Here is an 18,366-nt window from a genome sequence, read left to right on the forward strand (position 1 = left end):
CAGCTTTTGAAATAATTAGCTGAAGAAATTGAAGTATACAGTCAGTTAAGAATTATTGAGTGACTAAGTAGTAGCATTCCATTAGTTAGTAAAGTCCTTACCCAAGATGTGTGATTGCTATTTTAAAAAGTAATTTTCAGAATTAATGTGAAAATATGTTAGTACATATTGAAGTGAAATATGTTGACCTGTGTGCTCCTATACATACAGTGCTCTATCGGAAAGTCACAGTGCATGCCTAATTAGGTTTACCGTGACACAAACTGAAAATCCTAACCCTTCTCATAGCTGACTTGGTGAGACTTATCACACAGCCTAATGAAATGCTGCAACTGTCTTGGAAAAAAACAGGTATATTCATACATTGCATTGACACTTAGAAGGCGTAAGCCATAATAATTGCAACTCAGTAAGTAGGAAAAACAAAAAAACAATGAGCTAAGTGGAAAAACTAGAAACTGAATCCTTTGAAATATCTTAGAATTTGAGTGGAGAAAATGAAAGATTCAGGAAGAAGACATCTACGTATCACAAAATTTCTGATATTTTAAAGGCATAGTATTTTTATTTCTTCAAGGCATAGTTTATGGTGTCCTTTACAAAGAAAGCTCTCAATAAAGAGTTCTCTTTATAAAAGAAGATAAAATGCATTGAAGTAGGTGCGTTTGGGGTGAGTACAATATATGCCAATTGTGTTAAACAATTTAAGTCTGTAAAAATTGGTATGAGAAAGACACCAGATGATTTTCTTAACATTCATTTACAGATTCATGTTTCCTTATTTTACACTGCATATTCAAAATGTGATCTTTGTACATAAAGAAAATATTAGTTACTTCAAACAAACAAACAAAAAACCCATTGTCTTTGAGTTGTTCCTGACTCACAGTGACTCCATGTGTTCGAGGCAAATGGTTTCTGCTCGATTACTAACCTAAAGATTCAAACCCACCCACTGACGCCGTGAAAGAAAGGCTTGGTGATCTGCTTTGGTAAGACAAGAAAACCCTATGGAGTTGTCCTAGTCTGCAACACATGAGGTCATCATTCATTAAATATTAAATTATATAAGTATGTATGTCTCTCGCTCTGTGTGTGTGTGTGATGGTAATGTTACAAGCATGGTTCATGATAGCTTTAATCTTCAATGTCCATCTGTTGTCTCATAGCACAAATACTTGCCCCTCTAGTGTTTAGTGGAGAACTCAGAGTTCTGTGTGTCCATCTTACAATGCCCTGCCCTCTATTACTTCTTCATCTCCATTAGAGAGATAATCAGAGACTAGGAAGCTTCATTGGTGCATGCCTGCAGTGCTTTGGACACTGTCATCTATAAAACTGAAGTAGGGCTCAGAGTCCCACTACTTTAGCACTTCCTTTGGGGATGATTCCAAGGACAGTCCATCAATATTTGCAAGCTCCTGGCAAGGAGTAACACCCCTAATTTAACCACAACCCTCAAAGTCACCCACTGTGGTCTGTCCTCTAGATCACCAAGGCTATTCCTTATCAGTGTTTATGTCAGACACTCCAAGAATTCAGAGCCTCCCAGATTTTTCTTCACCATATGGATCTTCTTCCCCAATCAGATCTGTACATTTCCTTAACTTTCCTCTTAGGACTCCTTCCTATGACTGTCTTCAATCTCTGAAATAGTGGCTGCTTTCTTTCTCTCACCCCTCATAGCACACGGCCTCACTCTCTTTGATTTCTGAGGGTTGGGATGTCACTCATCATTCAAATTAGATGTTATTTCTGCCTTGTTGAAGCAGTTGTGTTTTACTTTACTGTTGCTTTCCTTATATTTTACCTTCTATTAATCAAAAATCTAATTTAACCAAAAGAAAACAAAATACATTGAAGCAAGTGGGTTTGGGGTGAATACAATGTATGCCAATTTCTTAAAATATGTGGGCAATAGCAACAATTAGAACACATTCAATGGCTTGTACTAATTTTATGAGTACTTCAAAGGTATTACAACTAGCTTAGGTAATTAACATATTTCATCCATTCTAGGAAAAACCAGCTTGAATTTATACAGCATCCATTCTAACTAAAACACACTGAACAAAGCATTTTAGATCAAATTCCTTCATTTTAAAATTAAACATGTTAATTAATAACAGTGCAATGCACTAAGGGATGGCAACAATGTCTCTGGTTCTCTAGTTACTCCCTTGATGATTGTTTTTTTTAACCTCTAGACAACCAAACTAATGCTAATAATGAAGGTTAATAAAAGAATCATATTTCATAAAAAAATGAATAAAATCAGTAATTATATATGAAGGTGTGTTTATCTATATTTGTATAATGCTACCCATTATACAAATGGTGCAAACAGTTAATGTGCTCAACTGCTAACCAAAAGGTCGGAGGTTCAAGTCCACCCAAAATCTCCTCAGAAGAAAGGCCTACTTCCAAAAAAAAAATCAGCCATTGAAAACCCTATGGAGCATAGTTCTACTCTGATATACAAGGTGTTGTCATCAGTCAAAATTGACTTGACAGCAAATGGCTGGTTAGCATATTTCAAAAAGTTTTTTTTTTCTTTTTTAATTGATTCGCAAATATGCTAATGCTATGAGGCATAGTACTAGAAATCAGAAATTAAAAGTCAAAATTTCTCATGTAAACCAGAGACTCCTTCAGCCTGAGACCAGAAGAAGCAGATGGTGACCAGCTACCACCAATGGCTGCCCTGACAGGGAACACAAGAGAGAGTCCCTGACAGAGCAGGAGAAAAGTGGGGTGCAGAACTCAAATTCTGGTAAAAAGACTAGACTAAGACTGGAGGGAGCCCAGAAGACATGGCTCCTGGACTCACTGTTAGCCCCAAACTAAAACCATTCCTGAAGACAACTCTTCAGACAAAGATTAGACTGGACTATAAGACATAAAATGATACTTGTGAAGAGTGTGCTTCTTAGCTTAAGTAGATAAAAAAAAAAAAAAAAAGTAGATACATGAGACTAAATGGGCAACTTCTGCCCAGACGAGAGGCGAGAAGGCAGAAAGGGACATGATCTGGTTGGGTGGACACAGAAAATACAGAGTGGAAAGGAGGAGCGTGCTGTCACATTATAGGGAGAGCAACTAGGGTCATATAATGATGTGTATGTCAATTTTTGTATGAGAAACTAACTTGAATTTTAAACTTTCACTTAAGCACAATAAAAAAGGCAAAATCTCTGAAAGGATAACAATTTGGTTCATTTATTAAATTAATATAAGATAGAATGCATTCCCAAATTTGACTGGATGGGTTAGCTCATCAAATATCTTAATATAAAGATGGGATTTCTTGTCATCCTCTTGGAAAAAGTCATATCTCAAAATCTTAGTATGCTTTTTAAACTTTGCATTTGAATTCCTTTAAAATTGGTTAAAGTAGTGTGTATATGTATGCACATTCCAGGTTTCTTTTTGGTATATTTTAAGGCTTTCATATACCACAGCATTTAATTTTCTGCTTTTATGAATATTCAAAATTTTGAAGCTGTTTACTGCCCTTGAATAATGCCCAGCAGAATTTAAGCAGCCAGATAAAAGTCAAGCAAGTGTGGAGAATACAAATTGAACTTCTTAATAGTGTGAGAAAATATCTACAAAGCTATTTAAAATGGACTAAAGTTATAGGCCCAGATATCTGGCTTACTTCTGTCATTTACAAATGGGTAATTTTTAGCAAATTCCTATTTACATAAAACATTAATTCCCAAAATTCTGCTCTAAGATCTTAAGCAAAAACTATCAGCTGAGGTCTCTGGATTACAAGAGGAAAAGTTTATTCTGTCCTTTCAAAATATGATATTAACATCATATGTGTAAAAATAGGAATAATTCCATTGATATATAGACGTCTTACCTCTTTCTAGACCTTCAAATATTACTCAATCATTCTAAATTTTTTCACTATAAAATGAAATACATAACTCTATGCCCAAGTTATTTCTGACAATTTCTCAAACATTTATTGAAAACTAATACTGCAAATATAAATCAACTTGATATCCACAAAAAACCCAAAGCCATTGCCATTGAGTCAATTCCGACTCACCGTGACCCTATAGGACAGAGTAAAACTGCCCCCTAGAGTTTCCAATGAGCACCTGGTGGATTCGAACTGCTGACCTGTTGGTTAGCAGCCATAGCTCATATCCACTCTGCCACCAGTTAAACTCAATACACACATTCAAAATTTATACTGTCATTTGAAATAGAATATTATATGGCATTGGATGAAATAAAATACAGTGAAAAACAGGACTGCTTTATTTTTCCACATGACTTTAAAATTCATGTATCGTGTTAAAAACAATAAACTTCGGAAATTAATGCTACCTGCTGTCATGATCTTCTTCACGTTTCACACATGTGACATTCACACAAGAAAATATTTCATGTGTTCTTTGAAGACTCTTATAAAGCTTGCCTGTAAATACTGATAAACCGATGCATATAACATCCTAGGAAAGATTAAAAAATGTTTTTACAAAATTGTTTTCAATATTGGTCAAAGATAATGAAATTAATTCTTACTCAGAGAGGGGTGGAACTTATCTTCAGACACATGTAGTAAGTTTCTGTGAACAACAATAAGGCAGACTATTTTCGAAAATGTGACAGTATTTTCCTTTCCACATACTCTGTTTACATGTAAATTTAACAGTTGTTCAGTTGAAGAAGTTAGAATTTTACTCCCTCATCTTAAATGTGGGTGAGCCTGGGGCAATGAGAAAGTGATCCTATGTGATTTGCACGGCTAGGCTCAAAAAGCTTGTTGTTCCTGGAACCCAGTCACCATGTTGTGAAGAAGCCCAGGACACATGAAAAAGCCATATGTAGGCTTTCTGGCTGATCCTCACAACTGAGGCCCAGCATCAGCTACCAGACATTAAAGTAAGGAAGCATTCAAGTTAAACTCCAGCCCCTGTCACTCCTTGACTATAACTTCTTGAGATACCCTGAGTAAGAGCTTCCCAGCTGAGTCCGGTCAACCCCCAGAATCATGAGAGACAATAATAACAACAAAATAGTTGTTTTAAGCCAAGCCACCAAGTTTTGAGGTGATTAGACATAAAAAAATAAAATAATCACAACAATCAATAATTCCATAGGTAGGTAACTTAACAAGAATAAAATTAACTTTGGTAAAGTGGTATAAGATAATTTTTATCTGCTATCTAAATAGACCTTAATCATTGCATTTTCTCCTTTTTTCCTCCTTCTCTCTTCCTTTTTTTTTCCATTATTTGCATCATTTTCTTGTTCTTGTTCTTCTTAATATTGTTCTTTTTTTTTTTAACTTTTATTGAGCTTCAAGTGAACGTTTACAAATCAAGTCAGTCTGTCACATATAAGTTTATACACATCTTACTCCTTACTCCCACTTGCTCTCAGTCCTTCCAGTCTCTCCTTTCGTGACAATTTTGCCAGCTTCCAACTCTCTCTATCCTCCCATCCCCCCTCCAGACAGGAGATGCCAACACAGTCTCAAGTGTCCACCTGATATAATTAGCTCACTCTTCTTCAGCATCTCTCTCCTACCCACTGTCCAGTCCCTTTCATGTCTGATGAGTTGTCTTCGGGAATGGTTCCTGTCCTGTGCCAACAGAAGGTTTGGGGACCAGACCTGTTGGGATTCCTCTAGTCACAGTCAGACCATTAAGTATGTTATTTTTATGAGAATTTGGGGTCTGCATCCCACTGATCTCCTGCTCCCTCAGGGGTTCTCTATTGTGCTCCCTGTCAGGGCAGTCATCGATTGTGGCTGGGCACCAACTAGTTCTTCTAGTATCAGGATAATGTAGGTCTCTGGTTCATGTGGCCCTTTCTGTCTCTTGGGCTCTTAGTTGTCATGTGACCTTGGTGTTCTTCATTCTCCTTTGCTCCAGGTGGGTTGAGACCAATTGATGCATCTTCGATGGCCGCTTGTTAGCATTTAAGACCCCAGACGCCACATTTCAAAGTGGGGTGCAGAAAGTTTTCATAACAGAATTATTTTGCCAATTGACTTAGAAGTCCCCTTAGAGCATGGTTCCCAGACCCCCGCCCCTGCTCTGCTGACCTTTGAAGCATTCATTTTATCCCGGAAACTTCATTGTTTTTGGTCCAGTCCAATTGGGCTGACCTTCCATGTATTGAGTGTTGTCCTTCCCTTCACCTAAAGCAGTTCTTATCTACTAATTAATCAGTAAAAAACCCTCTCCCTCCCTCCCCACCCTCGTAACCACAAAAGTATGTGTTCTTCTCAGTTTTTACTATTTCTCAAGATCTTATAATAGTGGTCTTATACAATATTTGTCCTTTTGCCTCTGACTGATTTCGCTCAGCATGATGCCTTCCAGGTTCCTCCATGTCATGAAATGTTTCACAGATTTGTCATTGTTCTTTATTGATGCGTAGTATTCCATTGTGTGAATATACCACAATTTATTTAACCGTTCATCTGTTGATGGACACCTTGGTTGCTTCCAGCTTTTTGCTATTGTAAACAGAGCTGCAATAAACATGGGTGTGCATATATCTGTTTGTGTGAAGGCTCTTGTTTCTCTAGGGTATATTCCAAGGAGTGGGATTTCTGGCTTGTATGGTAGTTCTAACTGTTTAAGATAACGCCAGATAGATTTCCAAAGTGGTTGTACCATTTGACATTCCCACCAGCAGTGTATAAGAGTTCCAATCTCTCCGCAGCCTCTCCAACATTTATTATTTTGTGTGTTTTGGATTAATGCCAGCCTTGTTGGATTGAGAGGGAATCTCATGGTAGTTTTAATTTGCATTTCTCTAATGGCTAATGATCGAGAATATTTTCTCATGTGTCTGTTAGCTGCCTGAATATCTTCTTTAGTGAAGTGTGTGTTCATTTCCTTTGCCCACTTCTTGATTGGGTTGTTTGTCTTTTTGTGGTTGAGTTTTGACAGAATCATGTAGATTTTAGAGATCAGGCGCTGGTCGGAGATGTCATAGCTGAAAATTCTTTCCCAGTCTGTAGGCGGTCTTTTTACTCTTTTGGTGAAGTCTTTAGATGATCATAGGTGTTTGATTTTTAGGAGCTCCCAGTTATCTGGTTTCTCTTTGTCATTTTTGGTAATGTTTTGTATTCTGTTTATGCCTTGTGTTAGGGCTCCTAACGTTGTCCCTATTTTTTCTTCCATGATCTTTATCATTTTAGTCTTTATGTTTAGGTCTTTGATCCACTTGGAGTTAGTTTTTGTGCTTGGTGTGAGGTAAGGGTCCTGTTTCATTTTTTTGCAAATGGATATCCAATTATGCCAGCACCATTTTTTAAAAAGACTATCTTTTCCCCAATTAACTGACACTGGGCCTTTGTCAAATATCAGCTGCTCATATGTGGTTGGATTTATATCCGGGTTCTCAATTCTGTTCCACTGGTCTATGTGCCTGTTGTTGTACCAATACCAGGCTGTTTTGACTACTGTGGCTGTATAATAGGTTCTGAAATCAGGTAGCGTGAGGCCTCCCACTTTCTTCTTCTTTTTCAGTAATGCTTTGCTTATCCAGGGCTTCTTTCCCTTCCATATGAAGTTGGTGATTTCTTTCTCTATCACCTTAAAAAATGACATTGGAATTTGGATCGGAAGTGCATTGTATGTATAGATGGCTTTTGGTAGAATAGACATTTTTACTATGTTAAGTCTTCCTATCCATGAGCAAGGTATGTTTTTCCACTTAAATATGTCCTTTTGAATTTCTTGTAGTAGAGCTTTGTAGTTTTCTTTGTATAGGTCTTTTACATCCTTGGTAAGATTTATTCCTAAGTATTTTATCTTCTTGGGGGCTACTGTGAATGGTATTGATTTGGTGATTTCCTCTTCGATGTTCTTTTTGTTGATGGAGAGGAATCCAAGTGATTTTTGTATGTTTATCTTATATCCTGAGACTCTACCAAACTCTTCTATTAGTTTCAGTAGTTTTCTGGAGGATTCTTTAGGGTTTTCTGTGTATAAGATCATGTCATCTGCAAATAGAGATAATTTTACTTCCTCCTTGCCAATCTGGATGCCCTTTATTTCTTTGTCTAGCCTAATTGCCCTGGCTAGGACTTCAAGTACGATGTTGAATAAGAGTGGTGATAAAGGGCATCCTTGTCTGGTTCCCGTTCTCAAGGGAAATGCTTTCAGGTTCTCTCCATTTAGAGTGATATTGGCTGTTGGCTTTGCATAGATGCCCTTTATTATGTTGAGGAATTTTCCTTCAATTCCTATTTTGGTGAGAGTTTTTATCATAAAAGGGTGTTGGACTTTGTCAAATGCCTTTTCTGCATCAATTCATAAGATCATGTGGTTTTTGTCTTTTGTTTTATTTATGTGGTGGATTACATTAATGGTTTTTCTGATATTAAACCAGCCTTGCATACCTGGTATAAATCCCACTTGATCAGGGTGAATTATTTTTTTGATATGTTGTTGAATTCTATTGGCTAGAATTTTGTTGAGGATTTTTGCATCTATGTTCATGAGGGATATAGGTCTGTAATTTTCTTTTTTTGTATTGTCTTTACCTGGTTTTGGTATCAGGGAGATGGTGGCTTCATAGAATGAGTTGGGTAGTATTCCGTCATTTTCTATGCTTTGAAATACCTTTAGTAGTAGTGGAGTTAACTCTTCTCTGAAAGTTTGGTAGAACTCTGCAGTGAAGCCGTCCGGGCCAGGGCTTTTTTTGGGGGGGAGTTTTTTGATTACCGTTTCAACCTCTTTTTTTGTTATGGGTCTATTTAGTTGTTCTACTTCTGAATGTGTTAGTTTGGGTAGGTAGTGTTTTTCCAGGAATTCATCCATTTCTTGTAGGTTTGCAAATTTGTTAGAGTACAATTTTTTGTAAAATAATCTGATATGATTCTTTTAATTTCAGTTGGGTCTGTTGTGATGTGGCCCTTCTCGTTTCTTATTCAGGTTATTTGTTTCCTTTCCTGTATTTCTTTACTCAGTCTAGCCAATGGTTTATCAATTTTGTTAATTTTTTCAAAGAACCAGCTTTTGGCTTTGTTAATTCTTTCGATTGTTTTTCTGTTCTCTAATTCATTTAGTTCAGCTCTAATTTTTATTATTTGTTTTCTTCTGGTGCCTGATGGATTCTTTTGTTGCTCACTTTCTATTTGTTCAAGTTGTAGGGACAGTTCTCTGATTTTGGCTCTTTCTTCTTTTCGTATGTGTGCATTTATCGATATAAATTGGCCTCTGAGCACTGCTTTTGCTGTGTCCCAGAGGTTTTGATAGGAAGTCTTTTCATTCTCGTTGCATTCTATGAATTTCCTTTTTCCCTCCTTGATGTCTTCTATAACCCAGTCTTTTTTCAGGAGGGTATTGTTGTTTCCAAGTATTTGATTTCTTTTCCCTAGTTTTTCTGTTGTTGCTTTCTAGTTTTATTGCATTGTGATCTGAGAAGATGCTCTGTAATATTTCGATGTTTTGGATTCTGCAAAGGTTTGTTTTATGACCTAATATGTGGTCTATTCTAGAGAATGTTCCATGTGCACTAGAAAAAAAAGTATATTTTGTAGCAGTTGGGTGGAGAGTTCTGTATAAGTCAATGAGGTCAAGTTGGTTGATTGTTATAATTAGGTCTTCCGTGTCTCTATTGAGCTTCTTACTGGAAGTCATGTCCTTCTCCGAAAGTGGTGTGTTGAAGTCTCCTAGTATAATTGTGGAGGTGTCTATCTCACATTTCAGTTCTCTTAAAATTTGATTTATGTATCTTGCAGCCCTGTCATTGGGTGCATAAATATTTAATATGGTTATGTCTTCCTGGTCAATTGTCCCTTTTATCATTATGTAGTGTCCTTCTTTATCCTTTGTGGTGGATTTAAGTGTAAAGTCTATTTTGTCAGAAATTAATATTGCTACTCCTCTTCTTTTTTGCTTATTGTTTGCTTGATATATTTTTTTCCATCCTTTGAGTTTTAGTTTGTGTCTCTAAGTCTAAGGTGTGTCTCTTGTAGGCAGCATATAGACGGATCGTGTTTCTTCATCCAGTCCGAGACTGTCTGTCTCTTTATTGGTGCATTTAGTCCATTTACATTCAGCGTAATTATAGATAAATAAGTGTTTAGTGTTGTCATTTTGATGCCTTTTTATGTGTGTTGTTGACAATTTCATTTTTCCACATACTTTTTTGTGCTGAGACGTTTTTCTTAGTAAATTGTGAGATCCTCATTTTCGTAGTGTTTGACTTTATGTTTGCTGAGTTGTTACGTTTTTCTTGGCTTTTATCGAGTTATGGAGTTGTTATACCTCTTTGTGGTTACCTTAATATGTACCCCTATTTTTCTAAGTAAAAACCTAACTTGTAATATTCTATATCGCCTTGTATCACTCTCCGTATGGCAGTTCTATGCCACCTGTATTTAGTCCCTATTTTTGATTATTGTGATCTTTTACATTTTGACTTCAGTGATTCCCTGTTATGAGCATTTTTTTTTTTAATTAATCTTAATTTGTTTTTGTGATTTCCCTATTTGAGTTGATATCAGGATGTTCTGTTTTGTGACCTCGTGTTGTGCTGGTGTCTGATATTATTGGTTTTCTGACCAAACAATATCCTTTAGTATTTCTTGTAGCTTTGGTTTGGTTTTTGCAAATTCTCTAAACTTGTGTTTATCTGTAAATATCTTAATTTCGCCTTCATATTTCAGAGAGAGTTTTGCTGGATATATGATCCTTGGCTGGCAGCTTTTCTCCTTCAGTGCTCTGTATATGTCGTCTCATTCCCTTCTTGCCTGCATGGTTTCTGCTGAGTAGTCTGAACTTATTCTTATTGATTCTCCCTTAAAGGTGACCTTTCTTTTCTCCCTGGCTGTTTTTAATTTTTTTTCTTTATCTTTGGTTTTGGCAAGTTTGATGATAATATGTCTTGGTGTTTTTCTTTTTGGATCAATCTTAAATGGGGTTCGATGAGCATCTTGGATAGATATCCTTTCATCTTTCATGATGTCAGGGAAGTCTTCTGTCAGGAGATCTTCAACTATTTTCTCTGTGTTTTCTGTCCTCCCTCCCTGTTCTGAGACTCCAATCACATGCAAGTTATCCTTCTTGTAGAGTCCCACATGATTCTTAGGGTTTCTTCATTTTTTTAACTCTTTTATCTGATTTTTTTTCAGTTATGTTGGTGTTAATTCCCTGGTCCTCCAGATTTCCCAGTCTGCATTCTAATTGCTCGAGTCTGCTCCTCTGACTTCCTATTGCGTTATCTAATTCTGTAATTTTATTGTTAATCTTTTGGATTTCTACATGCTGTCGCTGTATGGATTCTTGCAACTTATTAATTTTTCCACTATGTTCTTGAATAATCTTTTTGAGTTCTTCAACTGTTTTATCAGTGTGTTCCTTGGCTTTTTCTGCAGTTTGCCTTATTTCGTTTCTGATGTCTTGAAGCATTCTGTAAGTTAGTTTTTTATATTCTGTATCTGATAATTCCAGGATTGTATCTTCATTTGGGAAAGATTTTGATTCTTTTGTTTGGGGGGTTGTAGAAGCTGTCATGGTCTGCTTCTTTATGTGGTTTGATATTGACTGCTGTCTCTGAGCCATCACTGGGAAACTTGTTTTTCCAGAAATTCTGCTACAAAAAAAATGCAGTCAGATCCCTATCAGAACTGCCTTTGTATTATAACTGCCACCTTGTTCCCTGTAAGGATGAAAGTCCGAGATTTGGATCATATATGCTTGGCTGTAGCTGGTTCTGTGTTTTTAGTCCAATTAGGGATGGATTTTTGGTCCCTGGGTTTTTTGTGGTTCCTTTTCTCAGGCTGGAAGAGTGGGTTAGGAAAAGACCAAAAGAAAAAAAAAAAGCGGGGGGGAAGCAAAGCCGCTGCAGAGCTGGAGCTGTTCTCCCTCTGGCTCAGGCAATTCCAATGTTAATGAAGCTGACTGGGGAGGGTGGGTGAGGGATCAGAGAGATAGGAGAGTAGCACCTCCGAATATAGCCAGAGTTGCTTGTCTTGCTTGGAATGACTATTATATCTGAGATTCCCACGGGGCATGTCGCCTATGTGTGTTGGCTGTGTGGAGATTGCCCCCGGGGGTCTGGCCCGCTGAAGCCACGGTCAGATCCTCCGCTGCCAGTCCAAATCCTAGCGTCAAGGATCCCCTGCTGGGACACTGTACTCCTGGCTCCAAAATCAGTCGCTGCCTCCCGGGGATTTCTCGTCCTGCCAGCCTCGTCGCCGCGTCGTCCCCCGTGGACCAGCTGGGCCCCCTCCTGGGGTTAGTTCAGGGGAGTAGGGTAACGCCCCGTGCTTGCGTCGTGACAGCGCCCAGTCCAATACCCGGCACCAGGGATCCCCAGCTGGGATGCAGCATTTCCGGCTCCAAAACCAGTCACTGCCTTCCAGGGAGTTCTCCCACCAGCCGTGTCGCCACGCCGCCCACGCGGACCGGCTGGGCCCCCTCCTGGGTTCAGTTCAGGGGGGGTAGGGCTGTGCCCCTTGTTTGCGCCGTCACAAGATTTATGAGATCAGCTCCCCTGGGCCCAGATGCCTGGCGCCAAGGTTACCTGACTGGGAAAACAGTCGCTGCCTCCTCATATTTGTTCGTTTTCCGTCTCTAAATCTGTGTTTGTTGTTCAGGGTTCATAGATTGTTATGTATGTGATCGATTCACTTGTTTTTCCGAGTCTTTGCTGCAAGAGGGATCCGGGGTAGCGTCTACCTAGTCCACCATCTTGGCCTCGCCCCCATTCTTCTTTTTCTTCTTCATCATTTTCATCCTAAAAATACTTTATGGAGTGCTTCCAAGTTGAAAAGTTTGTACTAAGCACATGAAATGAATGATTTCTTTGCATACCTACAGACTCCTATTAGGTAATATTCATTGTACCTACGACAAAATAAGGATGAACCATCCCCAATATCATGCATGGAGATGGTGGAAATAATAAAATTAATGATCTTCTAAATCATTTATTCACATCACTCTTCTTTCAAAATTAATAATAAATAATTGACAAATAAGTAAAAAAAATTAAAACATTTTGAGAAGTTCATCGTTGTTAAACAGACTTCCAGTAAAAATCACTTTTTATATTAAGGTAATCATAGCTAGTTAACTTAGATTTATATTGAATTGTTCATTATTCTCAGAATTAGAAACAAAAAGTTTAGAGTAATTTTATTAATAATTCTTGTCAGAATATTGTATTAGTTTTCTATTTCTGCTGTAATAAATTGCCACATACTTAGTGACTAAAACACAAATTTATTATTTGACATTTCTGGAGATCAGGTTTCCAAAATTGGTCTCAATGGGCAAAAATCAAGGTGTAAGTGCAGCTAGGTTCTTTCTGGAGGCTCTAGGGGAGAGTCCATTTCCTTGCCTTTCCAACTTCTAGAGGCTGTGTTCCTGCCTGGGCTTATGGCCTCTTTCTCCATTTTCAAAACCAGCATCATAGCATTTTCAAATCTTTCTCTGACACTGATTCTTCGGCCTTTCTCTTTCACTTTAAAGGACCCTTGTGAGTATTACATTGGATCCAACTGGATAATCCAAAATAATCTTATTTTAATGTCACGTTGATCACCATCCTTAATACCATTTACAACTTTAATTCTCTCTTGCTACTTAAAATATTCAGCTTCTGGGAATTAATATATGGACATCTTTAAGGGGGCCTTTATTCTACCTACTATAATGATAATATAATTATTTTGAATGTTGGAAGAATGTCTTGCTCGTCATTGCACTTCCATATCGTAATATTGGGCCTAGTACATTGTACATTAATAACAAATTGTTGAGTGTTGTTGAAAATTTCTTATGAATTAAAAGCGCGTCTTATAGTTGACCTTTATTTGTATATTACATGATTTGTATAACTAAATTAGGTTTCTCACAATATTTTACCAAGATTTTGTTAATAGAATTTATATGTCCGGGAAATAAATAATTCCCTTTTAAAAGTGTTGGTGACACAAATGTTTATGGAACTGGAATAAATAAATGAACCACTAAGGTTTTTTAAAGAGTTAGTGACAAATGTGAATCTTACTATAATGAAAAGAAAGTGATTTGTGGGAACCATTAACAAATTGTTTCCTACTCATATTTTTTGTTAAAATAAAAAGTTAAAATTTTACAAAATGAATTAAAAAATTACAGATAAAAATTTAAAAATGAAAAGTGTACCAAAAAACCAAACTAAACCTACTGCCGTTGAGTTGATTCCAAGTCATAGCAACCCTATGGGACAGAGGAGAACTCCCCCATAGAGCTTCAATGAGTGCCTGGCAGATTCAAACTGCTTACCTCTTGGTTAGGAGCCATAGCACTTAACCACTACACCACCAGGGTTTTGGAAAAGTGTACAAAATTAAATTATTCATAAGGAATAATTCTGATAGAAAAAAGTGAAACTGATTAGGTTTTTTGAAATTGAGATTTATATATAAAATAAGATAAAAAATTAAACAAGTACAGTAGCTTCTCTGATTTTTCTGAGTTTGAAAATTACAGTATATTAATGGGAACCTTAAACATTTGCAGTTTTCGTGTTATTTAGTAGTGGTAAGAAGTATCTAAAATTCACTCACTTATATATAAGGTTTAGACTTACATTTGGTATATTGTTGCAGGTAAATTCAGTGGCATTCTGACATGGTGCTGATGAAGACACATTGACATTTGTTTCACAGTTTTGATCCAGAAATTCCTCTGGGAAATGACAAAAGTAAGCAGAGCTGTTATTTTGGCAGCTCCCCCCTTTCCACCAAGACTGAGAAATAAAAGATTCCATTGACTCCTCACAAAATGGACCTTAATCATAAAAAAGAAAATAAAAATATAAACATATAAATAGCAAAATTCAGTAAAGAAAATGGCTCTAGAATTTACTGATTTTTTAAAATAGTGTTAAAAAAAAGTGTTATGGAGGTATAATTTGTATACCATGGAATTTACCCATTGCAAGTCTACAATTAAATAACTTTTGTAAATGTATGTTGCTGTTGTGTGTGGACAAGTCAATTCTGACTCAGCCACCCTTATATATTGCTCTAGATTATGGAATGTTAGAAATAGCAGGGATACAGTCCAGATCAAAGCCTTTGAGTTCTGACATACATCCTATTATTTCTCTCTCTTCCTGCTATGGCTACATAGAAACTACATGTTCCAGTTGGTATACCTATAAGATTACAGCCAACAGGATTCGTAGGTCACTGCTTAGAAAAGAGACACTAGACTTCAAACGGTCTTTTTGTGAACAAGGCCCACATTAAATTTTGAGGTGTATTTCTTAATTCAGCATAACCCAGCAAAATATTTTATCAAAATTGAAGTGCTTATAACATGTGAAATTGTCTTAAAGAATGATGGCAGTGAGGAAGTGTTATGAGAGCCTGAAAAGATGGTGACCCACATTATAATGTATACCTGCTGTAACTTGAGAGAAGTTCTGAAGTATATTTATTCTACATATACAGCAGAAGAGGTTGGAAAATATAAATTTAGTAGAATGATTTGATACATACTTTGGACATGTTATGAGGAGAGACCAGTTCCTGGAGAAGGGCATTATGCTTTGTAAAGTAGGGGGTCACTAAAAAGAGGAAGATACTGGTAAATTTCAGGTCTTGCAAAGCTGTAAAAGTTAGCTACTTTTAGATCTCATATTTTAAGAGGTGGAATAAAAAAACCATTATTAAACATTTTGATCAAAGATTCTATAGAAGAATTCTGATCAAAAGGAGAAAAATGCAGAATAGAATTTCAAACTCTCATGGACTCCAGACTTTCTGAAACCCTGAAAGTGTAGTGGTTAAGAGCTCAGCTGCTAACTAAAAGGTCAGCAGTTCGAAGCCACCAGCAGCTCCTTGGAAACTCTGTGGAGCCATGGAGGCTGCATGAACCCCCATAAATATTGCCCTGAGGTAATCTTCAAACCTTAAGCCAAAAATATCCCCTGATGTCTTCTTAAAACCAAAGAATAGTTTAACTTAAACTACTAAAGAATGTCTGCCTTGAGCATAATGCTCTTTTAAGATTTATCTACATGGGATTAAAGTAACAACAGCAACTGAAAAGATTAGATAGGAACAGTAGAAGATAATGAGTTTATGGTAATGGGGGAAAACAACTCAGAAAAGGAGGGTGAGAATAGATGCACAACTTGAAGAATGTAATCCATGTCGCTGAATTGTACGTGTAGAAAATGTTGAATTGGTGTATGTTTTGTTGTGTATATTCTCAGTCAAAAATAATAAAATAAAATAAATTATGATAAATAAAAAAATATATGTGTAACAAAATCCAAGAGTCTCAAGGCAAAGATCACATTAATGAAGTGCACTAAATAAACCTTTCAATTGGAAAAAAAAAAAATATATATATATATTCTTTTTTTAGGTGCTGTTGAGTTAGTTCTTACTCATAGTGACCCTACATGACAGAGTAGAACTGCCCCATAGGGTTTCCCAGGAGTGGCTGGTGGATTTGAACTGCCAACCTTTTGGTTAGCAGCCAAGCTCTTAACCACTATACCACCAGGGCTTCATGATATATATATATATATCACAGCACATAGGCTTTCCTACATGTCATCAGCATCTCTTGTACTTAGACTGGGCCATGTCACTAGCTTTAGCCAATGGGCTGTGAGCAAAATTTGTGTAACTTCCAGGCCAAAGTAAGTTTTGGTATGGCTCATAACTCTCTAGATCTCTTCTCTTTCTGTTCTTGTGACTTAGAACATTATTATCCATATAGCTTTGCTACTAGAGTCAAGAAATTTGGATTGGGAAAGAATTCACCTGTAGAGCCATCTAATGCTCAGCAGGCTTTGATTTTTTTTTTTTTTTTTGAGGCAGTAATAAAACAGATGTACATGCATTCAGCATTGATATTTGCAGATATATGTGTAACATAGTATCCCTAATATGAGCAAGCACCACAAACATATAAAATTTAAGGATTCTAGAACTATTAAGAGAGGATAATCTGATAAAAGTGGACTTTCTAAAGTTGATCAGTATAGGGGCTAGTATTAGAAATAAAAAGGAAGTGCGAATATTTCTGGGCATGGATTGGTGAAGCCTGGAATATATGCTTTCTGTTTCTATTTCTTAATTTTAATACAGTGTTTGGATAAATCACCATGTAAAATCAACCTCATCTTATCAAAACACAGGACATTAAAAAAAAAAAAAAACTATTCATGGCAAAAGGAATCCTTGGAGAATAAATGCAAAGATAGGTAATACAGCTTTCCATTTTAGACTTAGAACACTAAAGCACGTTTCCTGTAAGCTGAAGATGAATTTGAATAGAATGATAGATTCTGTTTTGTTATGTTTTATATGGGCAGCCATACAAAGCAGCAATAAATCATGCAAAGACCTCAGGGAAGCATAACATAACATCTGTAAGAAACACAGCCTATTTCGTAGGAATAATTAAGCTACGTTAATTTAAAAATAATATTATAGCTTAAATAGTTCAAGAAATGCTATCATAGAGAAAGTAAAATAAAGTTAGAAACAATTGTTCAGATTCATCACTGTCCTTAAAAAAAAAGTCTTAAGCAAAATTATAAAACCTAACAATTTATTATCAGTGAGAAAATAGTAAACATAAAATGCAAATTTTCAGAGTGATTATTTTATACAATTAACCTGTGATATTTTCTGATTTGGAAATGCTTTTATCTTGACTGATTTCATATGAGCAACTAATTCTTCATGGTGATTTTTGTTCATATATGTATGCTTTTTCCTAATTTTTTTTTTTAAGAAATGAAATGTTACTATATTTTGTATTTATTCAGTATTAAAAATGTTATTTCTCTGTTCTGAAAGGTCATTACATTTTTGGAAGGAATGTCAGAGTAACACTGAGGGAGAAAGATATCAATTGTCTGATATTGGTTGTTCAGTCCTGTCAGTCTATTAGTGTACATAGTACCTATGTTATCTTTTTATCCTTTTAATTTATATATTAAAAAATACAGATAATTTTCATAGTCAATGAGGAAATTATTAAACAAAGAAATGATCCATTTGATTGGAATTAAAATTAGAATTGTTCTACAAGGAATACAACTTTTCATCAGTATATTACTCACTGTAAATGGCTATACACCTATAATGAGTTGAAGAAAGTGTTGTGTCACAACTAATTCCAAAAGGCCTAGGGAAAGCAAAAAAATGTAGTGGACCTTCTTTGTGAGGAAAAAGCAGGGAAATTGAGACACTAAGTCACTTTTGGGTATCTAGGTCACTTGCCTCAAATCTTTAGTAAAATTTGAAAAAGAATGTAGGTGTGGTATGATTAGATTTCTTAAGCCAACCTGGTAAGACAGTTTGGTCAGACAAAGATGAACCAAAACGCAAGTGAGTATGCAAGTGCAGTG

The 18,366-nt window shown here is 36.3% G+C and overlaps 1 protein-coding gene across 1 annotated transcript in view; it reads right to left on the minus strand.

Moving 5' to 3' along the window:
* EYS (eyes shut homolog) overlaps nucleotides 1-18,366 on the minus strand; it is a 1,933,311-nt gene that overhangs the window by 1,815,770 nt on the left and 99,175 nt on the right. The window contains 2 exon segments of the mRNA XM_049873718.1: nucleotides 4,348-4,472; nucleotides 14,575-14,774. Coding sequence (XP_049729675.1) covers nucleotides 4,348-4,472; nucleotides 14,575-14,774 — 325 coding nt within the window.

The sequence above is a fragment of the Elephas maximus genome, chromosome 1 (genome assembly GCF_024166365.1).
Source record: "Elephas maximus indicus isolate mEleMax1 chromosome 1, mEleMax1 primary haplotype, whole genome shotgun sequence".
NCBI lineage: Eukaryota > Metazoa > Chordata > Mammalia > Proboscidea > Elephantidae > Elephas > Elephas maximus.